The following is a 26,289-nucleotide window of genomic DNA, read 5'->3' as shown; positions in this document are numbered from 1 at the left end:
AAGAGAAAGAAACTGGAAGGGAAGTAATTAACAGAGAATTATAATACTAATTGAGAAATATTTCCTTGAAATGAAAGACCTTCTTTGTTTCTTGATTTAGAAAAAAGATAAGTAAAGAGTCTTTGGAAAAAATACACTCACCAAGCACATTGTGAAGCTCATAATACTAGGAACAGAGATAAGTCCTCAAACTTCCAAAGAGGTCAAAACCAGGTTACATTCAAAGGATCAAGGTCAGTGTAAACACTTCACCTCTGTCTCAGCAGCAGCTTGCTATGAATATTAGATTAGTTAGCACAGATGGGGCCACTTGCCACAATGTAGTTCCCTTTGCTCAGTACACCACCACTATGGCATATACTGTATGTCACTACTCTGTGTTAACTCATTTAAAACACAGTTCCAGTAGTAGGAACAATTACGATTGTTGTGTTACAGTCGAGTAACTCGAGGGACAAAGTAGTTAAAGAACTTAGCTAGATGCCGCCCAACAGTAAGTAGCTTTTGGAACTTACATTATTAGCCATTACGCAGTACAGGAATCTTTAAGTTAGTGCATGAACCAATATAAATGCCCAATGAATAAAGAGTTAAAGATAGTAAAAGAAATTTGTGAAAACATAAGAGAAAATATTCTAATATTGTTGTCATGAAGAAAACATTTTTATCAAGACACACAAAACTTTTTATCAAGAAAATACAGATTTGACTACAAAAAAGGAAATATATTTCAAAAAAGGAACTAAGCAAAGAGATTCTACTTTTTATACTTCAACTTGTAATAAAAAAGATTTCAAACCTCTAATAACATCCAGATCTATCTAATGTTAAGAAAGAATATTTATACCCTCTAAGTGGAAATGTAAATTAAGGCAATGCAATCTGACAACTTATATCAAAAATCTGTGGCATGAAACAATTATTAAATTTAAGAAAAACTTTTTTGATAATTTTAAGGATGAAAAATTGCATGTCATATTTAAACTAAATATCTTAAACCAAATTCTGAAGTTTCACAAATATAAATATCTCCCAGAGAAAAGATGAGAATAACAATTTTTATGTTCACATTTACAGAACTGTGTGTTACTTATGTTTAGATTTTTTGCATGTTAGTCATACCTCAGTAAAGCTAGGGGAAAAAAAGAATCTTATTACATAAGCAAAAGCACCACATTCATTATTATAATTTAATGTCTCTTTGTAGGGCTTATTTTGAACTCTGAATTGTATTCTCCCAAAATACATAGGTTGGATACCCAACCCCAAGTATTATTGTTTTTGGAGAGTGGATCTTTACAGATGTGATTAAGGCTACATGAAGTCATCCATCTGGGCCCTCATCCAATACAACTGATGTCCTTAAAGAGGAAGAGATTCAGACGTAGACATGTGACATTCTAGGGAGGACAGAAAAAGATGGCCATGTGAAACCCATGGAAAGTCTCTCGCAAGCAGTGAGGCCTCAGAAGAAACTAATCCTGCCCACACTTTATCTTGCATTCCTCCAGGTCTCTAGGACTATGAGGAAACAAATGTTTGTACTGTTTTGTTACAGCATCCTCACCAGATCAAGACGTAACACTACTTGTCTGAATTGAGATTTGTTCTTCAGCAACAGTCAAGTCTGTGGGATTGAGCTGTGAAAACTGATATTTCTTCTCCTTGGAATCTGTGCTTTATTCTAACATGAGATGTGTTTGAAGAGCTTTGATAAGGAAATGTAGCAAACTGTTAAGAACAACACCATGGCTTTCCTTTCCCAGAGACTTAGATCTGACTCCTGCTCTGTCACCTACTTGAGTCATTAAATGCCTACAGGCTTCCATTTTATTTTTTCCATGGATGGCATGAGGATGTGTCTGCAAGGATATGGGTTGTACAAAGAAACAGAACTAAGAGGATACCTGTAGATATAGAAGAGATTTACTATGGGAACTGGGTTACACGATGATGGAGGGCTACCAGGCCCTGCTGTCTGGGGGCAAGAGAAGGAGGACCAGCTCAGAACAGAGAGAATTCCCTTTTTCCTTTTGGTTCTGTTGAATGGATCAGGTGATGCCTACCCACACTGGTAAGGGCAGATCTTGTTTCCTCCGTCTGCTGATTTTAATGGGAATCTCTTCCAGAAACACCATCGCAGAAAACACTGAGAAATAATGTTTTACCAGCTATCCTGACATCTTTTCTTCCAGCAAAGTGAACACATACAATTAATCACAATAAGCAGCCTCACTATATAAAGTTGATATGAGGATTCCTAAAAGCACTATTTCTAAGCTACTTAGCACACAGTTTGTGTGAAATGTGTGCTCAATGAACAGTGGTTATTATATTACTTTTTTCCCAAATTACTCTCTTTACTCCCTGTTGGCTCAATGTGCTGAACCTGAGCCTTCATTCTCCTAACGCAGCTACTAAAAGTCATGAAACTACTGGACTTCTGGAATCCTCAAAGGCATTTTTGGAAGCCCCTAAAGAGAGCACAAAGATCAAACCAAAGCAAAGTCTGGTTGAATCAGAACTAAAACAAATTGAGTAGAATTCAAAAATAGCTTTTAGGAGATGTTGAGTCACTTCCAGGTCTAGTCTGATTTCAGCGAGATTCAAGATTAGCATACCGAGCCACAGGGTCTGCGCGCCAGTGCAGGAAGGGGAGTGCATGTCACACAGACGCCAGCGGGGAGAGTTGGGACATCCAGGGCTCCGAGTCCACACATCGGCGCTGGAAGGGGAGGTGAGCTCAATAACCCGAGACATTGGTGGGGAAATGGGGGTCAGAATCTACAGGGGAGCCGGAAAGTGCAGCAGACTCACTACCTGAAAGAAGGAAAAAAAAAGGTTGGGGGTTTCTCTCTCCACCAACCTTGCAAAGGTTGCAAGGATGCAAGGCTTGAGTTTGCAAGAGACAAAGAGCAGGCCCCCTCTCTGGATTTACATAACAACAGGGGAGAGCTCAGGAACTGAGTCACTACAATTCAGTAGCCTAGGCAACCCAGTGGGAGTCCAGAGGAGAAACGGAGCCTACACAGACTCTTTGGATAGAAGCCAGAGACTGGAAGCTAAATACCATCAATTCTGCACAGCCGTGCCATGCGGTATTACTTACCCCCTGAATAAATAAAATAAAATAAATAAATAAATAAATAAATAAATAAATAAATAAATAAAAAGAGAGATTTACCATGCATAACCTGAGGGTGTCACCTTTGCACACCCGTAACCAGGAAGAACCAAGCAGAGCTCTCAGGCCACACCCATCTCAAGCCTCCAAGGCTCCTCCAACAGCAGGCAGTCCACTTAACACAGACATTGTATAAAATAAAAAAAATAAATAAAAAAAAAACGCACAGTGACGAAAGAAGAATTAACTATGCCAAGCAACAAACACAGAAATCAAGGGAACAAGATCACCGATGACACTATGATGCCTCCAAATAAACAAAACACCCCAAGCCAAGATTATGAAGACGATGAGATAGAAGAAATGCAAGATAAGGATTTCAAAAAATTTATGATAAGATCATTTAGAAGTTTTCAAAAGCAAATCCTTGAACTACAGAAATCCTTATTGGACAGGATTGATAATCTCTCGTGTGAAAATGAAATTTTAAGGAAGAATCAAAATGAAACGCAGAAACTAGTAGAACAGGAAAGTGTGATAGTGAAGAGAAATCAAAATGAAATGAAGAGCTCAATAGATCAAATGACAAACACACTAGAAAGTGTTAAAAACAGAATGGGTGAAGCAGAAGAGAGAATATCAGACTTAGAAGATAGAGCACAGGAAAACATACAGTCAAACCAAAGAAAAGAAGAGGAAATTAGAAATCTAAAAAATATTGTTGGGAATCTACAGGATACTATTAAAAAAAAAACAACATTCGAGTTCTAGGAGTTCCTGAAGGCATGGAGAGAGAGAAAGGATTAGAAGGCCTTTTTAGTGAGATACTAGCAGAGAACTTTCCAGGTTTGAAGAAGGACAGAGACATCCTAGTACAGGAAGCTCATAGAACCCCCAGTAAACATGACCAAAAGAGATCCTCACCACGACACGTGGTAATTAAACTTACCACAGTGAAACATAAAGAAAAGATCCTAAGATGTGCAAGAGAGAAACGTCAGATTACTCTCAGAGGATCTCCAATCAGACTCACAGCTGACTTCTCATCAGAAACCCTACAAGCTAGGAGGGAATGGCGAGACATAGCACAGGTGCTAAGAGAGAAAAATTGCCAGCCCAGAATATTATATCCTGCCAAGCTCTCATTTGTGAATGAAGGTGAAATAAAGACCTTTCATAGCAAACAGAAATTGAAAGACTTTGTGGCCACTCGTCCGGCCCTGCAAAAGATACTTAAAGATGTGCTACACTCAGAAACACAGAAACACGGCCATCAATATGAAAGAAGGGAAAGGAAGAACACCTACCAGTAAAAGAGCATGGGAAGCTCAAAGCATATACTAGAAAATATCTCCGGGAAAATGGCAGGGCAAAGTAACTACGTATCAATAGTCACATTAAACATGAATGGTCTGAATTCTTCACTTAAAAGACCCCGATTGGCTGATTGGCTCACAGAACACAACCCAACTATTTGTTGCCCACAAGAAACACATCTCTCTAACAAAGATGCATGCAGACTGAAAGTGAAAGGTTGGAAAAAGATATTCCATGCCAACAGAAACCAAAAAAAAGCAGGTGTAGCCATATTAATATCAGACAAAATAAACTTTAATACAAAAACTGTTAAGAGAGACAAAGAGGGACACTATATAATGATTAAGGGTTCAATTCAACAGGAAGATGTAACTATTATAAATGTATATGCACCTAATTACAGGGCACCGGTCTATTTAAAAGATATGTTAAGGGACTTAAAGGGAGATTTAGATTCCAATACAATAGTAGTGGGGGACTTCAATACTCCACTCTCAGAAATAGACAGATCATCCGGACAGAAGATCAACAAGGAAACAGCAGATTTAATTGATACTATTGCCCAAATGGATCTAACAGATATCTACAGAACTTTCAATCCTACATCTAAAGACTTCACATTCTTCTCAGCAGTGCATGGAACCTTCTCTAAGATTGATCACATACTAGGCCATAAAGCAAGTCTCAGCAAATTTAAAAGAATTAGAATCATACCATGCAGCTTCTCAGACCACAGCGGAATGAAGCTGGAAATTAGCAACTCAGGAAACCCCAGAAAGTATGCAAACACATGGAGACTAAACAACATGCCACTGAATGAACACTGGGTCATTCAAGAAATCAAAAGAGAAATCAAAAACTTTCTGGAAGTAAATGAAGATAACAACACAACATATCAAAACTTATGGGATGCAGCAAAAGCAGTATTGAGAGGCAAATTTATTGCAATAGGTGCCTATATCAAGAAAATGGAAAGGTACCAAATAAATGAGCTTTCAGCACATCTCAAGGACCTAGAAAAACTGCAGCAAACCAAACCCAAATCTAGTAGGAGAAGAGAAATAATTAAAATCAGAGAATAAATGAACTGGATTGAATCCAAAAAAACACTACAAAAAATCAGCCAAGCGAGAAGCTGGTTTTTTGAAAAAATAAACAAAATTGACACCCTATTGGCCCAACTAACTAAAAAAAGAAGAGAAAAGACCCAAATCAATAAAATCAGAGATGAAAAGGGAAACGTAACAACAGACACCACAGAAATAAAAAGAATCATCAGAAATTACTACAAGGACCTGTATGCCAGCAAACAGGAAAATCTATCAGAAATGGATAGATTCCTGGACACATGCAATCTACCAAAATTGAACCATGAAGACATAGAAAACCTAAATAGACCCATAGCTGAAACAGAAATTGAAACAGTAATAAAGGCCCTCCCAACAAAGAAAAGCCCAGGACCAGATGGATTCACTGCTGAATTCTACCAGACATTTAAAGAAGAACTAACTCCAATTCTTCTCAAACTATTCAGAACAATCAAAAAATAAGGGAATCCTCCCAAATTCTTTCTATGAAGCCAGCATCACCTTAATCCCTAAGCCAGAGAAAGATGCAGCACTGAGAGAAAATTATAGACCAATATCCCTGATGAACATAGATGCAAAAATCCTCAATAAAATTCTCGCCAATAGAATGCAACAACACTTCAGGAAAATCATCCACCCAGACCAAGTGGGATTCATCCCTGGTATGCAGGGATGGTTCAACATTCGCAAATCAATCAATGTGATTCTCCACATTAACAGACTGCAAAAGAAAAACCATATGATTATCTCAATTGATGCAGAGAAAGCATTTGATAAAATTCAACAGCCTTTCATGATGAAAACTCTAAGCAAATTGGGTATAGAAGGAACATTCCTCAATATAATCAAAGCAATTTATAAAAAACCCACGGCCAGCATCCTATTGAATGGGGAAATGTTGGAAGCATTTCCACTGAGATCTGGCACCAGGCAGGGATGCCCACTCTCACCACTGCTATTTAACATAGTTCTGGAAGTTTTACCCAGAGCCATCAGACAAGAAAAAGAAATCAAAGAAGACAAATTGAGAAGGAAGAAGTCAAACTATCCCTCTTTGCAGACGATATGATTCTTTACTTAGAGGATCCAAAGACTCTACTAAGAGACTATTGGAACTCATAGAGGAGTTTGGCAAAGTGGCAGGGTATAAAATCCATGAACAAAAATCAACAGCCTTTGTATACACAAGCAATGCCACGGCTGAGAAAGAACTGCTAAGATCAATCCCATTCACAATAGCTACAAAAACAATCAAATACCTTGGAATAAACTTAACCAAGGACGTTAAATATCTCTACAATGAGAATTACAAAATCTTAAAGAAAGAAATAGAAGAGGATACCAAAAAATGGAAAAATCTTCCATGCTCATGGATTGGAAGAATCAGCATCATCAAAATGTCCATTCTCCCAAAAGCAATTTATAGATTCAATGCAATTCCAATCAGGATACCAAAGACATTCTTCTCAGATCTAGAAAAAATGATGCTGAAATTCATATGGAGGCAAAAGTGACCTCGAATAACTAAAGCAATCTTGTACAACAAAAACAAAACCGGAGGCATCTCAATACCAGATTTCAGGACATACTACAGGGCAGTTGTAATCAAAACAGCATGGTACTGGTACAGAAACAGATGGATAGACCAATGGAACAGAATTGAAACACCAGAAATCAACCCAAACATCTTCAGCCAACTTATATTTGATCAAGGATCTAAAACCAATTCCTGGAGCAAGGACAGTCTATTCAATAAATGCTGCTGGGAAAACTGGATTTCCACGTGCAGAAGCATGAAGCAAGACCCCTACCTTACACCTTACACAAAAATCCATTCAACATGGATTAAAGACCTAAATCTACGACTTGACACCATCAAGGTACTAGAGAACATTGGAGAAACCCTTCAAGATATTGGCACAGGCAAAGAGTTTCTGGAAAAGACCCGGGAGGCACAGGCAGTCAAAGCCAAAATCAACTATTGGGATTGCATCAAATTGAGAAGTTTCTGTACTGCAAAAGAAACAGTCAGGAGAGTGAAGAGACAACCGACAGAATGGGAAAAAATATTTGCAAACTATGCAACAGATAAAGGGTTAATAACCAGAATCTACAAAGAGATCAAGAAACTCCACAAAAACAAAACCAACAACCCACTTAAGAGATGGGCCAAGGACCTCAATAGACATTTTTCAAAAGAGGAAATCCAAATGGCCAAAAGGCACATGAAAAAATGTTCAAGATCACTAGCAATCAGGGAAATGCAAATCAAAACCACAATGAGGTTTCACCTTACCCCGGTTAGAATGGCTCACATTCAGAAATCTACCAACAACAGATGCTGGCGAGGATGTGGGGAAAAAGGGACACTAACCCCCCACTGTTGGTGGGAATGCAAACTGGTCAAGCCACTATGGAAGTCAGTCTGGAGATTCCTCAGAAACCTGAATATAACCCTACCATTCGACCCAGCCATCCCACTCCTTGGAATTTATCCAAAGGAATTTAAATTGGCAAACAAAAAAGCGGTCTGCACCCCAATGTTTATCGCAGCACAATTCACAATAGCCAAGACCTGGAACCAACCTAAATGCCCATCAACGGTAGACTGGATAAAGAAATTATGGGATATGTATTCTTTAGAATACTATACTGGAGTAAGAAACAATGAAATCCAGTCATTTGCAACAAAATGGAGGAATCTGGAACACATCATGCTGAGTGAAGTAAGCCAGTCCCAAAGGGACAAATACCATATGTTCTCCCTGATCGGTGACAACTGACTGAACACCAAAAAGGAAACCTCCTGAAGTGAAATGGACACTATGAGAAACGGTGACTTGATCAGCATAGCCCTGACTGTTAATGAACAACTTAACACATTATCTCTCTTAGTATTTTTTTGTCTGTTCTACTTAATATGACTGGTTTAATTCTGTAATTATCACACAGTTATTCTTAAGTGGTGAAAATTAACTGAAATGTGATCCCTGTTAAACATAAGAGTGGGAATAAGAGAGGGAAGAGATGTATAATTTGGGACATGCTTAAGCTGACTTGCTCCAAATGGTAGACTTAGAAACATACCAGGGGATTCCAATTCAATCCCATCAAGGTGGCATGTACCAATGCCATCTCACTATTCCAAGTGATCAATTTCAGTTCACAATTGATCATAATAAAAGGACTAAGAGTCAAAGGGAGCACATAAACATGTCTAGTACCTGCTATCACTAACCGATAGAATAAATAAAGGGGAGAGTGATCCAACATGGGAAGCAAGATACTCAGCAGACTCATAGAATGGCAGATGTCCTAAATAGCACTCTGGCCTCAGAATCAGCCCTAAAGCCATTCGGATCTGGCTGAAAAGCCCATGAGAGTATTTCAGGCATGGAAAGCCAAGACACTCTGGCAAAAAGATCTCTGTGAGTGAGATCCCAGTGGAAAGAACAGGTCATCAAAGAAGGAGGTACCTTTCTCTGAAGGGAGGAGTGAACCTCCACTTTGACTATGACCTTGTCTAAACAAGATAAGAGTCGGAGAACTCAAGGGGCTTTCATAGCCTTGGAAACTCATGACTGGAGCATAGGAAGATTACTGATGCCATAGACAGGAGTGTCAATTGGTAAAGTCAACAACAGGAGTCACTGTGCACTTACTCCTCATGTAGGATCTCTGTCCTTAGTGTGCTGTACATTGAGATTTAATGCTATAACGAGTACTCAAACAGTATATTTCACTTTGTGTTTCTATGGGGGTGCAAACTGTTGAAATCTTTACTTAATGTATACTAAACTGATCTTCTGTTAAAAAAAAAAAAAAAGAAGAAATTATCAATTCCCAACTTGACTCTCACTGGGATTAAACATGACAATAGGTCTGATCTGATTTCATCATCATTTAAAAAATCATCTATCATTTTTCACTTCATGTTTCTGTGTGGGAGCAAACTGTTGAAATCCTTACTTAATGTATACTAAGCTGATCTTCTGTATATTAAGATAATGGAAAATGAATCTTGATGTGAATGGAAGGGGAGAGGGAGTGGGAAAGGGGAGGGTTGCGGGTGGGAGGGACGTTATGGGGGGGGGAAGCCATTGTAATCCATAAGCTGTACTTTGGAAATTTATATTCATCAAATAAAAGTTAAAAATAAATAAATAATTAATTAAATAAATAAAAATTGAAAAAAAAAGATTAGCATACCAGTACTAGACATTCCTTAACACTTTCTGGCCCCGGATGCACTGTGTTAGGAGCCTGCAGGGACCTCGCTCTGCACCTCAAGTTCTTTGTTCCATTTGCTCCTCCACCATCCATGCCTGAGTCTGGAGTCGGACCACTCCTTCCTCTAGTGGCTAGAAGCTACTCGGGAAGGAAGGCAGCACCTTCACTGCGTCTATGTAGGCCTGATTGTTTCTTGTTTCCACATTTCTACTCCAGGCCACTCCCTTTCTCCTGAAGATATTTTTTTTTTGGTGGGGGGGGGGGATCTTATTTATCTTGTTTGTTTGGTTTTATTTGCCTTGTTTTATCATTTAAAGGGTCAATGCTCTTTCCATTTTCCCCAGATTTGCAGAAGCTAATAAATTAACAATTTCAGATCATCCTCAGGCCCTTCACTTTCAGACAGTGACTATCCACACTTTGTAAGTTTGAGGATCCTCATGCATTCCTACAAAAACAGCTTAGTGTGTATGATATGTCAAGAATAAACCTGTATTAGTAAGAGTAGAAAGCCAAGGCTAGCAGACAGGGAGAGCTTCGTGGTGAGTCTGCGCCGGCAACAGCACCAGGCATTGCTCAGGAGGAAGGAACAGGCATGGCGTGCTGCTGTCCGCCTTTGCTTCTGTGCATGACGGGAGTCTCTGCTCCTCTCTCAGGTTGTTATTTTCAGCCGCATTTCTGCTCCTTCTTGTTCATTACTAGTTTCTTTTTTTTTTTTAATGATACAGCAGAGAAATTCACCCTTAAAGTTAAAGTGGTTTCACCTTTAGTGTTGTGTTGCGCTCCCATGACTGGGGAGGAGAGCTACAATTTTAGAAGGAAGAAAATATTCTAAGTGTTTCGATAGCCAATATATTTCCTTATTTAGGAAGTGGGACTATATTTTTCGGGCTTCTGTGAAATACTTCAAAAAGTTCACGAAAGCATGGAATTAAAAGATAAGCTTATTTTGGTGCAAAAGTATTTCAAAATCCATGCAGTGTTTTCATAATATATTTTTTTATTTATTTATTTTTTACTTTTATTTAATGAATATAAATTTCCAAAGTACGGCTTATGGATTACAATGGCTTCCCCCCCCCCCATAACGTCCCTCCCACCCGCAACCCTCCCCTTTCCCATTCCCTCTCCCCTTCCATTCACATGAGGATTCATTTTCAATTCTCTTTATATACAGAAGATCAGTTTAGCATACATTAAGTAAAGATTTCAACAGTTTGCTCCCACACAGAAACATGAAGTGAAAAATGATAGATGATTTTTTAAATGATGATGAAATCAGATCAGACCTATTGTCATGTTTAATCCCAGTGAGAGTCAAGTTGGGAATTGATAATTTCTTCTTCTTTTTTTTTTTTTTTACAGAAGATCAGTTTAGTATACATTAAGTAAAGATTTCAACAGTTTGCACCCCCATAGAAACACAAAGTGAAATATACTGTTAGAGTACTAGTTATAGCATTAAGCCTCAATGTACAGCACATTAAGGACAGAGATCCTACATGAGGAGTAAGTGCACAGTGACTCCTGTTGTTGACTTTACAAATTGACACTCCTGTTTATGGCATCAGTAATCTCCCTATGCTCCAGTCACGAGTTTCCAAGGCTATGGAAGCCCCTTGAGTTCTCCGACTCTTATCTTGTTTAGACAAGGTCATAGTCAAAGTGGAGGTTCTCTCCTCCCTTCAGAGAAAGGTACCTCCTTCTTTGAAGACCTGTTCTTTCCACTGGGATCTCACTCACAGAGATCTTTCATTTAGGTGGTTTTTTTTTTGTTTTTTTGGTTTTTTTTTTTTTGCCAGAGTGTCTTGGCTTTCCATGCCTGAAATACTCTCATGGGCTTTTCAGCCAGATCAGAATGCCTTTAGGGCTGATTCTGAGGCCAGAGTGCTGTTTAGAACATCTGCCATTCTATGAGTCTGCTGAGTATCTTGCTTCCCATGTTGGATCACTCTCCCCTTTATTTATTCTATCGGTTAGTGTTAGCAGGTACTAGACATGTTTATGTGCTCCCTTTGACTCTTAGTCCTTTCATTATATATTTTTCCTTGAACTTTTTGGAGACCCCTCCATATGCACACCCCGGGGAGAAGGTAGAGAAGGGGGGGTGAGTGTCACCACCAGGTATAAGGAAATATGATGGCTCCTCCCACATTCTCACCATCATCTTAATAGAAAGGTAAATAATATATTATTTTCTACTAAAGTAAACATGAATAAACAATGGAACAGAAACAAAAATTTAAGGGGACTTTAAAATAGATCAATAGCTGTGAAAAGGTATATTGAATTTAAATTGTAGCAGCCCTTCCCTCTGACCCCACAGGCTACATATTCTTTAGGGAGTGATCTAGACAGAAAGTTTAGGAAGTATCTAACTTCAGGCCTTGTGCATTGGGACAAACGGATCTGTAACATTAAGTTTTTAATTTAAGTCACAGACTTGATTTTTTTGTTTTATTTTGTTTTATATTCATTAACAGTGCCTAAGGGCATAGATCAAATGAACATTGAGAAATTGCTTAGTTATTTCTCTTTTGCTCTCATATTCATTGTTGTCAATATCAAACATTTATAAAGTCTTCATATACACATTTCTGATTGAGGCATGGGTGTTAAGATTTAGCTATTTATTTGAAAACCAGAGTTACAGAGAAAGAGAGGGAGAGATTGAGGTGTGCTATTTTTACGATAAGGTTAAGTAATATCATTTGTGAACTGTCTGTAAATAAATGGTTGGAGTAAAAAATTGTCCTTAATTTTCAATAAGACTATGGAACACTACAGATTCATAGTGGAGGTGAGGCAAGTGATGTTGACTTTGAAGGAGAATAATATTCAAAGCACATTACCATGAAGAACAGCATAGAGAGATGGTAGAGAAGGAACAGACATTGAACAAAAACAATGAGAAGAATATTGACCCATTCGATGTAGGAAGAAATAAGATAACTAACATATATTGCATACCTACTGCCCATTGTTTGATTTAATCCCCTGAACACCTTAGGGTTCCTCGGTGCAGGAAAATAAGACCCAAAAAGGTGCAGTGGAACCCAAATGTTTCAGAAGTCTGTAGGGGGCCGGCGCTGTGGCTCACTTGGTTAATCCTCCACCTGGGGCGCCTGCACCTCGGGTTCTAGTCCTGGTTGCTCCTCTTCCAGTCCAGTTGTCTGCTGTGGCCTGGGAGTGCAGTGGAGGATGGCCCTGTACCCACATGGGAGATCAGGAGGAAGCACTTGGCTCCTGGCTTCGGATCGGCGTAGCTCCTGCCATAGCGGCCATTTGGGGGAGTGAACCAACGGAAGGAAGACTTTCTCTCTGTCTCTCTCTCACTGTCTAACTCTGTCAAATAAATAAGAAACAAAATAAAAAAGAAGTCTGTGGTAGTGGTGGAGGGTTTGCACACACTGTGTGTGTGTTGAGTGTCATTGATTGCTGAAGTGCCGTGTGCAGTTGGGTTGCATGGTTCTTCAGAGCTCTGCTGGCTGCCTTCTCTGGCCCTGCGTAGCACTGGCTGTGTGGACCTTCATTTGGGGTCTGCTGTTGTCTGCCCTTGTCCAGTCATCATTTCCACAGCAGCTCGGAAGCTCCATAAGCCAGGGACCATTCTTTCTATTCTGTGTCTTTTGTCTGGGATTTTAAACTCTTTTAGTAGATGACTAGTAAATATTCTTCATGGGATTGACTTGTTATACCCAAGATTCTAGGAGAAAAACTTGTGTGTTCACAAAGTCTCTTCTGAAATCTCAGTTGAAGTCATAGCTTTCAGTCCACAAAAGAATTGTGAATTAACAATGTGCCCCAGAATGTTTCTCCTGCAGATATTTCTAGATCTTTAGTTTCATAACACAGTGGGGTGACTGTAGTTCCTAGTGATATATTCCATGTACAGAACTGGAGGAGAAAACCTGGTAGGCTCCAAGCACAAAGAAAAGATAAAGCAATGGAAAGCCGGGTTGCCTGGTCTGATTGGTTTATGCTGTGTTTATGTGCTAGTAAAAAATATTTAATAATTTTAAAAATAAAACATTTAAGAATAACAAGATAAAAACGAGGCCAGGAACATGGTCTTAATATTAGGCTTTCCAGCTGGCTTATGCTGACAAAGGCCAGTATCCACACCTACAGGAATTGTGAATTATTGTCTGGAGTCAGTGATAGGATAAGGAGACAAATGTTGAATTTTTAAGTTCCTTTTCTCATATCAGATGAGTGTATTAGAGCTTTGTCATATAAACATCGTGTCAAAATGCCACCTCCTTGGAGAGATCTTCGCTGGCCACCCAAGTTAACAACCCTGCTTGGAGACGCCGTGACCTCGCGTCTGCTTGCTAGGGTGACAGCGTTTAGCACAGTTTAATGCCTGACTGAATACTCCAAAGAGCCACATAAGCTCAGTACTTTCATCACCATCCAGAGTTTGCAGATAAGGAACTAGGAACCCAGAGGCAACCCGGGCCCTGGAGTCCACTACAGGCTGGTCAGCAGTAGAGGCAACCTGCAACCTCCAACCTCTCACCCCGCTCCTCCCTAACCTCTGGCCCAACCCCTAACACCCCTCCCCCTTGACCCTCTCTCCCAACCCTTCTACTAGCTTCCAACCTCTCCCGACCCCTGCCCAAACCCTCCCTAACTTCTAACCCCCTCTAACCACCAGTCGAACCACACCCCTATCCTCCACTAACTTCTCACTAAACACTCCTTAAACGCCCCACTAACCGTTTCCCTCTCTTCTCTCCTAACCTCTCCCCCAGTCACTCTGCTAACCTCCAAGCACTCCCCCAACCTCTTCCTAAGCCCCTCCCCCAACTTCTGACCTCTGCCTAGCCACTCCTGTAACTCCTCGCCCTAACCTCTCCCCTAACCACAGCTCTAACTTTAACCTCTCCCCTAACCACAGCTCTAACTTCTCCCCTGGCCTCTCCCCAGTCCTCTGACACTCTGACCCCTCCCTTCCTCAGCTGTCAGCTGCTTCAATTTCCCTTCTTACAGGCGCAGAGGCCCACGGGAAAGAGATTTTTAGCAGAATTGAGCGAAGGGGCTACTTAAAAAGCTGTGGGCTCACTTGGTTAATCTTTCACCTTGCGGCCCCGGCATCCCATATGGACGCCGGGTTCTAGTCCTGGGTGCTCCTCTTCCAGTCCAGCTCTCTGCTGTGGCGCGGGAAGGCAGTAGAGGATGGTTCAAGTGCTTGGGCCCTCCACCCGCATGGGAGACCAGGAAGAAGCTCCTGGCTCCTGGCTTTGAATCGGCACAGCGCTGGCCATAGTGGCCATTTGGGGAGTGAACCAATGGAAGGAAGACCTTTCTCTCTGTCTCTCTCACTGTCTATAACTCTACCTGTCAAATAAATAAAAAAAAAAAAAAAAAGCAAGCTGTGGGCTACTTTAAGGAGGAGCCAGTAAGGAGCTGTGATAAATGCACGATAGGGGAAGCGTGACCGCCCTCAGGCCTGAAGGCTCAGAGAGAAAATGGGGTTACAGGGTCCAGGGAGAGGGAAAACGGCAGGCGCTGTGGTGGCAGAACGTTCTGGAAGCTCAGAAGGACTGGGCTGGCTGTGCCCGCTGCAGGAGGGGAAGGGGAGATGCCTGCTCTCCCTTTCCCCTGAGCAGCTCGTGCTGAGTCAACCAGAGAATCAAGCAAATAGCGAATTGAAAATGATCTGAATCTAGAAAGCCAGACTTTCCTCTGGACATTTTTAAACGTTTCTTTCTCAGTTCCTTTGGGTTTCCTCCCCATATCCCAAGCTTCTCCCAAGCTTCCCACACTGCAAGCACATTTTCGGAGTCACCAGACACAGCTGACAATGTCACCACGCTCCGTGTGTGACATTCAGGACAGGGCCGCTGAGGGCTCCCACAGGGAGAGCTCCATGTTTCTGTGTTCACAGATCGTGGTCTCTGGGTTCCGCGCCCCAGAGAGCAGATGAAATACAAATCACACTAAATGTCTCTCTTCCTTTGGGTAAAATATAAGCTCCGAAAAGACAGAAAGGCTTTTCTTCTCTCCCTGCCAAGCTCATCCATTAGATGCAAATCATTCTCAAGTAGGAAGAATAATTACTGGTTAACAAAAGGACGCAGAGGCCGCTAGGAGTTCAGCTGAAGCCGTGGCATGAATGCTTTTCTCCTGAACTGCTAGGGTTCTGATTGGTTTCCAGTAATCACTGCTGTTTGGTTTCGTTGGAAAATTGCTCAACACAGTGTGGTAGCTGTGTGACCAAAAGCACAGATGGAATTTTCTTTAAATATATTTTGCATAAGATTCAATTTTAGGTTATCTTAGTAACCACCAAGGTTGGTCATTTCGATAAACCACATCATGAAGTGGATTTTATTATAGGGATTCACAAACCCACTAGGATAAACCAGAGCTGCTGAGTCTATCATTGTAAAAGCTTTTTGCTGATAATTGATGGTTTGCTGGTTAAGATACTATGTAGTTTGATTTTAAGAAAGTGTGTAATTTGCTTTTATAAGCTGAAAGTGAGTGAAAAAGAAAAGAAAGTAGCTTATAGGCTGTCCAGTGAAAAGAGCTTGATTGGGAAAATCTTTTCCAATTCTGTTCCAAACATTGCAGAATAGAAGTTGGAACTGTCTAGCGCATTTACCTACCCTACACCCAAAAATCTTGGCAAGATGCATTTGGGGAAAACTTTGAGCATTTACCAATTTTATAACTCATTAAGTTACCAAAACTTCTCAGTGTTTAGCAGCTTGCTTACCTTGAGCTCAATATGGAGGACTTGAAGGTTTCTGCTGTTTATTGTTTTGTGGTTTTATCCTATCTGTTTCCTCTCCTGGATCTGTTTCTTAATACGGCTCTCCTGTCTTCCTCCCTAGGCCATGGGTTTGGCCCGGCAAAGATGTCCCGGGCGCAGACGTTTCCCAGCTACTCCACGGAGCCCAGTGAAGAGGCTCAGCAGCCTTTGTCACGGTCCAGCAGCTATGGATTCAGCTACAGCTCAAGCCTCATTCAATGACACCCAGAGAGCCAGTGCTGACCAGAGACAGTCTGTCCTGGACCCGCCTGTAGGGTCGTTGCACCCTCTGCCTCCCAGAAGACCTATTGCAGTACAAACTGACATGGGTCGGATCTAGCCCCAATCCCATTGGAAGGTTAAAAACTGGAGTTCTACTTCCTTGGTTCAGTGGCTAAGTCCTTTATTTATTGAATTTCTTTGGGGGAATCTATGTTTTACAACAGTAGAATCGAACAGTCATTTAAATAAACAAAATTCTTTGGGTCTGAGAGTAGCGGGAGCCTTGGCTTGGGGAGAAGCTGCCCACCCTGGGTCAAGCCAGAGTGGTGGGTACCCACTCGTGCCTCATGGATCAGTCCTCCATGAGCACAGCCTCTGTCCTTAGACACAGTGGTACATGCTCTGTGGCTTTTAAAGTTTTGACAGGGACAAACCCAGTAAATACTACAAATGGCATCGTACTCTCCATATAAATAAGCCCAGTGGCAATTAAGGGGACGCACTATTTAGCAGGGCCCTGTAGCTCTACTCTGTGTGTGTGTGTGTGTGTGTCTGTCTGTCTGTGTAGACAAATATAGATATGGATACCACCATATCCATCTATATATAACAAGTATATATTAAACGTGTGTTGAGGGTGACAGGACATGCTCACTTAAGTTATTGAAAACTGTAATTTGGTACATTAAAATTAAGGTTGTTATGTTGAATAGCTATTTTTAAAATAGTGCTGTAAAAAAGGCTTCTTATTAGCAAATGTATTCATGTAGTTCAGTCTACTCCTAAGACAATTGTAAGCAAAACTCAGAAGGCGAATGTTGTGAATGCAGAGGAGCCAGTCTAGCTGCCCCACCTGTCATGTTGTTGGCTGTCCGTCCGGTCAGCATTCTCTTGTTGCTGATGTTCTTCCTCCAGCCATCCCTCTGAGCTACGGAAGGAAGATGCAGTGTGATCACTGATCAGCTTCCACTTAGCCTTCAGAAAAAGGAGACACTCCAAATGAGAAACCGTTAACAAGGAAGTAAACGTAAACTTAGAAAAACGGCGCAGTTATTCTGCAGTCAAGAGGAGAGTAGATGAGCACAGGACTGTAGATGTTTACATTTAAAATTTCATAGATGCCATTCTCAGAGAGCCATCAGGGGCCTGTAACTTCATACTGGGCTTTATTTTTTACTTTTACTGGACACAGGTTTTCTGGGATTATAAGAGAAATTATGAGTTTTTTTTCATCCCTACACTAAGGAGAAATCCATAACATTTCAAGGGAACTGAAGAACTGAGTGAAGTTTGGCTAATTTAGGTCAACATAAATGTCTGCCTTTAATTCTGAAATTTACTCAAGTGAATGTAAATATTATTTTGCCTGAGTTGCTGGATGCCGTGCACCCAACTGGTTCTCTCTTGAATCCTCTCTGGTGGTTTAAACAACAGTGAGCCTGGCCCATGAAAGCTTGATTCTTTTCCTTACTAGGAAAATTTTTTAAACTCTCAAAGTTAGTCTATTGAAAGGGTACCTTTTGTGCTGATCTTGGATAAGATTTTTTTTCATCCCTATCTATAGCTTGAGTCCAGACTGACAATTCATTTCCCTGAATGACTACTGGATCAAAGTGGTTCCAGGTCCATCCTTGGTAAATGTGCACTTAGAGCAAGTACCTAGCCTCTTGGAACACTGAGATAGATATGAAAACCCCATCAAGACACTAATCTTAAGAGTTAACGTGGCTGCAAAAAATAATTATCCTAAGCTTCCAGAGATAAAAAGAAAATTATCCAAACTCTCTGTGCTGTGAATTTCGCTGACATAGCAGAGTAACTGGTGACTGATTCCCTGCAACCTACAACCTTCCCTAGAATCCAAGCTTTCAGGGTTAAACACCCCTGAATTTCTCTAGCACATGGCATTGGCCATTGAAATGCTGCTAGTCAAACACACCAGAGCAACTCCCAGCTGAGACCATGTGAGCACAGTTCCTATCGGGGCCCCCTCAGAGCAAGCCTCTCCGGCCCCTCAGCCGAGCTGTGGCTTCCACACCGTAAGTTTACACAGTGGACTTATGGTGAAAGGCCCTCAAGGGCCCCACTTCACGTCTCTGCTTTATTAATGTGCGGAAAGCACAGACAGCGAGTCCAAGGGGGATTCTGCTAATTAGATGAGTCTGCTCTTGTGTCTATTTGTGGGAGACAAACAACTGCAGGAAGTTGCTTCAGGAACATCATGTGGTTCCTTCATTACCAGGCAGCACAACGAAGGAGGCACCAAAGACCAGGCATAACCTTGGGCCAGTTGTTCATTCTGAAAATAATGTCATAACCCTTTCTCATTACAGTGAGAATAAAGCTATACAATATCTCATGGTACATTTTTGTAGCTTAATTATAGTATACTCCTCCAAGCATATTTACAACTGCAGCAAAATCAAAGCTGCTAAACAAACAGGAGAATTTGCATTAATCTAATATACTTGGCATGGGCAGTGTTTATTATAATAAGAATTGCAAACAGATAAATCTTCTACAAAAACCAAAGATGGAAAGTTACTGTACCCATCACCTGGGACTTGGTAAGATCAATTCCACTGGATCAACCAGAATGGTCAAGGACGTGTGCTCAACCCACCTGAATGAGTAGAAGATGCCACTACCCTTTGCAAGTCATGCCCCCTCCCCCAGAGTATGTACTCTGTCTATAATATTTGACACTTTTTCGTCGAGAAGGAGGGATTGTTATGAACCAAAGACATCTTTTGGCTCCTTCTAAAAGTGACTCATCTGGGGTTCTATCCAGATCTGTACAGATGAATGAAAAGATTGATGATGAAGAATCCAACATAAATAATAAAGGCTCTTCTGACAACAGAGAAAGCCTGGAGAACGTACACATCTCACAGAAAGATTACATGAAGGGATTAATTTTGTGTCCCTAATTGTTTCTGATAATTAATGTACACATAACCAACACATGACATTGTGCTAAAAATGCAAAAGTAAACATGACCTAATTGTTTACTATTCTGGTGGGAGGAGCAAAAAGCATATCTTTCACTTGTTCAACAAACAATAAGCACTGAGAACTAATTTATTTATACAGGTTGCAAATATTATGAATCAATAGATTCTGGCAAACTGCCACAATTTGAATTTAATGAAACAAAAGTATACATTTACTTGTATATTAGGGAAGATGCTGTTTGATAAAGCATGTGAAATAAAGTGAAATACTTATTAAAATTAAGCCTCACCTTTTTCACCAGATAATAACTAGAGTACTAGTTCTAGTATCTTGTATATTTCTTCTCTGTCTTCATTGGGCAATTATGTTTTAAAATCATCTCTCTCCTATAAAATGGTCACCCACTAGTTCTTTCTGTCCCATTTAGGAAGAGTAGCCTGCTAAATAACTTTGCACTCTTAGTAGTAGCTTCTACAGATCCAATTTATTGCATGTAGTATCTTTACAATAGCTATCATACACATCATAAAAATTGATGTAAGCCCCTCATTCTTTGGCCAATATCTCAGAAAACTGTTTACAAGAGCATGAAGACCCTACTTCACAAATTATTTGAACCATTTATGAAAATCAACCATTACTGCCACAGTAAAAACAGGCTAAGGCAATTATATTCTTATAGAAAAATTATAGTCCACTTTTGGCTATTACAACACAGCACAATAAATGGGCAATGTACATTCAGTAGGGCTGAGCACTGGGTCCTTGACACTTCATGTTTTGTAATGAATATTATACTTAAAGTGTTCAAGGTGAAAATTAAACATTTAACCCAGTTCTATTAACATGTTTATCAACACTTTGCAATGTAAAATTACTTAATGGTACTTTATAATCTCCCAACCACAGCCTTCTCAAAATGGGTACAGTTTTGTCACTGGGTATGCATTAATAGTTATAATATTAGACCACACACATTAATTTCTAGCCAACAAATTTGTGAAGTATGTATTTGTTGGCTATGAAATTTTGGAGTGCAGATTTCCTTGGAAAGGTGAAGAAGGAAGGTGGTGACCAGTCAGGTGGACTGCAATTTAGATAAAATGATGAAGAACCCAGTGAAATGTCCAGAGTAACCATGCTACTTGCTTGGGATTCTAACCCTGATTCTGCATCACAGACTTGGCCTTCTTTACTCTTGTCACCTAGTCCTAAGTATTTAATTTGAAGAAGATATCAGTTGTGTCATGGCTTGACATAACCCCAAAAAGACGTTACCAAGAAATATGCTTCTTTTAGTTCAATGAAAAAAAAATTTAACACAAAGAGTATGTACCAAAATCTCCATAGTAAAATATATCCTCAGTAATATGAGAATCATTTTTGTATGGCCAATCTTATTTGCGTTTCATAGTGAAACTATATTACCAGTGACCTACACTGGGGTCGAAATAATCGAGATCAACAACCTCACATACGCATTCTCTTTAGACATAATTTAAAGACTGACTACCTTGCTTTGGAGAACGACCACAAATCCTTCCTCATTTCTACAGTTATCCCGACAGAGGAGGCTCTAGTCTGTAGTCTGTCATGGGCATAACTTGAGATCTTGGGCACATTTCTAGACAGGTGGAATATAGTTCTGAATATAATATTAAATGTCATGCACGATAAAGGTCCTTCTTTATGTGCTTCTCATGGGAGGGGAAAGCTGAAATCTAGGGATGCTGTAATTTGTTTAAAGGCAAAAAAACAGCCAGGAGTAGTTTCACCTAGTCCAGGCTCCTGACCCAGGGATATTTCTTTGGCTCCATCTCATCTCCCAGTTAAATATAGCAGGAATTGAGAAACGCCACATGGTTTTGGGATAAATAAGCCCTTGTACATTTAAGTGCTTTAAAAGACTTTCAGATTATTCTTGCTCTTCCTAAATTCATCACCAACTCTGTCTATAGAGAGGCTTAATGGGGCTGTTCATCAGCATTGTTGTAGGTCATGAACAATTGGCGTACACTCTATTACTCTTCTGTTGTCAGCCTGTTCTTTGTTAGAATTTCAAATCAGTATATTATGGAGTAATAGTCAGACAAAAACACTTAGATGTTTGTGTTTTTCAGTCCTGATAATTCATCATATTGGTGTCATTGTTTATGGCTTTGTCACAGTTTTGTTAGATAATTGCCACGGCTACTTTTTTTTACATGTGAATTTTGAAAGCTTCCATTTTCAATAGAAATTTTGGAATTTTTGCATTGAAATACCTTATACGTCAAGGTTTTCCTTCTGAACCTCATTAGACAATTATTTAAATTAACTGGGTTTAGATAAATAGGTTATAATTACTAACTTACAAGAAAACCACATTTTACTTGTAATTTTCAGATGCTTTTCCCTTATTTTGAGATTTTAACATCTTGTAAATATTTGAAGGAAAGGAAAATGCATTTGTAGTAGAAGTATACATTTTTGTTTTGTTTTGTTTTGTTTTAACTTTTATTTAATGAATATAAATTTCCAGAGTACGACTTATGGATTACAATGGCTTCCCCCCCATAACGTCCCTCCAACCCGCAACCCTCCCCTTTCCCACTCCCTCTCCCCTTCCATTCACATCAAGATTCATTTTCAATTATCTTAATATGCAGAAGATCAGCTTAGTATACATTAAGTAAGGATTTCAACAGTTTGCTCTGTTGAAGTATACATTTTAATAATTATGTTTAAATAGTAAGTTTTATTTTAATTTATCTTCTATGCTGCTTCCCTAAGTCCATGTCCCACATTCTAGTTGTCTGAAGAATGAGCAACTTTAAATTTTTAAATTATAATTTGGGGCCAATTTCAGTAGTTGATTCATTCACTTCCTCAGTATTCCTTTAGGGTGATTTTAGGCTTAGAGCACAAAATTGACCCTTTCTGTAGCCACAGAATCGCGCATCCAATGGAGCAAGTATGTATTCTGTAGTTGTGAAAACGTTGGGATTTAATTCCTACCTTAACTCACTCAGGAGACCTACAGTCTCAAAAGAGTCATTGATCATTCGTCATCTAAAATATAAAGACCCAAATTCAGGCAAAGAAGATTGAGATGATCTGCAATTTTTTTAAGTTCCTGCAGGATTACTGTAAAAGAAAGCACCTTAAGAGAGTTTTTATGGTAGTTCCACATTGTTGACTGTTCAACAGAGCAACTGAAAGGCAGTCAAACGGAAGAACAAAATTGTGATAGTATCTTGGTATAAAACATCAATCAGAAATTAACATAATATGGGTCATTATGAAATAATTTGACCAATCATATCCACATATCATATTGCATAGTTCAGGAAACAGTGTTTACTCCTGTCAAAAATAAACATACGCACATAGCAGTTGGCAGCGTGGAGGCAATGGAGAGCTTCATTTTGGCGAAGGTCTACAATGGAGTATAATCCTCTCCAGTGATAACTCTTTCGTTTCAGTTAAAGCAGAAAGTGCACAAATGATCCCAACAAATCAGTCTATTTCCTGACAGACGAGCCAATACCAATCCTTCCTGCAGGCAGCCGAGAACCTCAGTACTGCAATGGCTCCCCGCTCCCTTTCACCCAGCCTTCTCCACACACACACACACACACACACACACACACATTCATTTTTGACCCACTCTGTGTGTTACACTGACGTTACCTTTTTTTTACACAGAATTATCCCACCTTGTAAAGCTCTCTCATCCCTGTGACCCTCTAAACTATATTAATTATGTGCTATGTTTGCTTCTTGTAAATCTTTATTTAATTAATTTATATATACTTTGTGAAGTCTTATACTGTACGTTATAAAGGGATGTAATTTGTAGTTGATCAAATACAATGTTTATGATTGTTTTGATGAAATTAATTTTGGACATTAGGCTCTTGTTAAGAAATTGAACACCTATTATAAATTCGCTTCTATTGAAAAATATATGATCTGGCATACTTTCCTTTTAGTTACAATTTATTCCAGATAAATAAAAACTTGGGGACATCTGTACTTAAATACTAGTTGAACTACTTTTTGGAATAAAATGCAAAGGAATAGCTGTCTCTGGAACTGAAATGTGAATTTCTGGCAGAACAAAATATTGCAACAATGAGGCAATAATAAAATTAGGAAATTAAATTATTTTAAAATCTGTCTGTGTGATTTTTTTTCCCTTGGTAGAAATACAAAACAGAAGAATTCTCTTCTTCTGGATTTATACTTTTTATATATTATTCCCTAATAAATAAATCTATCTTATATATCTTCTCCATAAATGATTCTAAGAAATTTACAAGTGATATTCTACAAGGAATGCATTTTATACCTGTGTAATATTGAAATTTTTCCCATCACTTAAAGTAGACATTTTTTAAAAACACTACTTTACACCACAACTTGCTTTACACATGAGTTATTTAATATTTTTAGTGCTGTAATATTATGATTTCCTTACATTTTTGTTATGTGATGTAATGTAACTATGTAATTAAACAGAATTATGACAATCATATTCTGCCAACCTCTAAAATGTTATTTATTCATTTACTTTTTAGTTTGTTCTTTTCAAAATAAAGTAAAAGTAGGTCCTTTATTGAATGTAAGGTTACTGAGATTTTATGTATTTCCAGTGTTTTCCTAACCCTATCTTATAATGGAATTTAATTCTTTTATTTATTGATTTTAAAGATTTATTTTATTTATATGGAAGGCAGCGTTAGAGGGAGGGAGGGTGGGGGGAGAAAGAGAGAGGAAGAAGATCTCCTATCCTCTGGTTCACTCCCCAAATGAGCTGGACTGAAGCCAAAAACCAGGCGCTTCTTCCAGGTCTCCCACATTGGTGCAGGGGCCCAAACACTTAGGCCATCTTCCACTGCTTTCCCAGGCACATTACCAGGGAGCTGGACTGGAAGTAGAGTAGCAGGGACTCAAACCAATGACCATATGCGATGCCAGTGTCACAGGTGGAAACTTCAACCACTGTGCCACACCACCAGCCCCCAGAATTCAATTCTTATTAAGTTGACTGTGGTTTTCCAGTTTCATAGAATGTTATTGATAATGGCAATAGAGATTAACATTTTTATTTTCCAGTGAAAATATACTTGGAGGGTTTAAGCGACTTGTTCATTGTTAAACACTTGACAATAGCCTTTTCTCCATCATTCTTCTCACTTCCTAATAACCAAAGGACATTAGTGAAAATGAACTTTGGGTGGGCAAAGATTCAACATAAAAAGAGAAGTGCATATCCTAGGACTATCGTTCAATGTGATACTCAATGGCCTCCTTCGTAACTTTCCATTCCACGAGACAGGGGCTTTCTTTTAGATCTTTCTTGGGTTTAGATCTTCTAGAAGTACTGTCATAGAATCCATTTCTTGGTTTTTATATAGTATTTTAATATATTATTTGGTTTACTAGATTAATTTGCTACAAGAATTTTTCTTTTTAGGTACATATGCCTTTAAGGAGAATGATAATATCAGAGAAGTCAAAATAAACTCCTGAATCAAGCAGTCAATCATGTTAAGACCCTGGCCTTCTGGGAGACGGACCAGCCAAAGTCACTAATTTGTAAAAGCAGTGAAAAATATATGAGATCTTGCAGTTCCATGCAATGCAGAAGTTTGAAAAATGCTCAGGAGCGGCCATGGTGATGAAAAACACCCATTCTTTAAAAGTTGAATGAAATGCAGTTTATTCTAACTGAATGTTTTTGTTCCACTTCTAAAACAAATTCACGGCTTAAATTGGTGGATTTCCATTCCCTTTTTGTCACTAGGAAAATCACGAGGATTCTATTTGCCAAAGAAAGTGGCTTTATGGAGAGTGCAAAGGTGTGTATAACCTCTGATAAATATGAGTCACGAGACACAGTCCTAGAGCAATTACTTTGCTGTTTCTGTAATGTACAAAGAAAATCTGCTGCACTGGAGCAGATTATTTTCAAGCTATTCAAGAAATATACTTATCTAATTTTGATAGCCACATGGGGAATTGTTAAATATTTTAGCATATTATTTTCAAGCTATTCAAGAAATATACTTATCTAATTTTGATAGCCACATGGGGAATTGTTAAATATTTTAGCAAGAACAGGATAGAATATCTAAACACTCATGGAAAGATGAATTGTCCTAATATCTTGTTATTTGAAAGCATCAGGATGCTGATTTAGTTATGATCTCAAAGACCACTGAGTGCTTCCCACTTCCAAAACATGAGTAAAGGGCATGAAATGTTTACTGATCTTTGTTCTCTTCTCCTCTAATTCTTTTTGATACATATCCATGTCAGGAGGGAGTTCTGACATCCAATGGATACATGGCTTTCTGTGGGGATATGGAGATGGCAAAGAAATAAGGAAGTAAAGGAAGGCCAGAGAGATCATCCTCACTAGCTTCCCACATTATTTTCTCAAAGCTGTCTCTGAGTTTCTTTCCTCCACCTACTCTTCCCCTCCCTCTGTCTCTCTTTTTCCCTCCATCTCTCTCTCCCTGATTAGACATAAAATTATCAGACTCCAGAATTATCTCTTGTCATATGAATTCTTTAAATTTTTCCCTGTATTTGAAAGGCA

General features: G+C 39.3%; 1 protein-coding gene across 1 annotated transcript in view; it reads left to right on the top strand.

Annotated features, from left to right (window-relative positions):
- DOK6 (docking protein 6) overlaps positions 1–23,857 on the top strand; it is a 496,981-nt gene extending 473,124 nt beyond the window's left edge. The window contains exon 8 of the mRNA XM_008261454.4: positions 16,605–23,857. Within this exon, the coding sequence (XP_008259676.2) occupies positions 16,605–16,744 (140 nt within the window). The 3' untranslated portion in view covers positions 16,745–23,857. The remainder of the gene's footprint in view (positions 1–16,604) is intronic.
- The last annotated feature ends 2,432 nt before the right edge of the window (positions 23,858–26,289 follow it).

This window comes from Oryctolagus cuniculus, chromosome 10 (assembly GCF_964237555.1).
Source record: "Oryctolagus cuniculus chromosome 10, mOryCun1.1, whole genome shotgun sequence".
Lineage (NCBI taxonomy): Eukaryota > Metazoa > Chordata > Mammalia > Lagomorpha > Leporidae > Oryctolagus > Oryctolagus cuniculus.
This window is presented reverse-complemented; position numbering and strand designations above follow the sequence as displayed.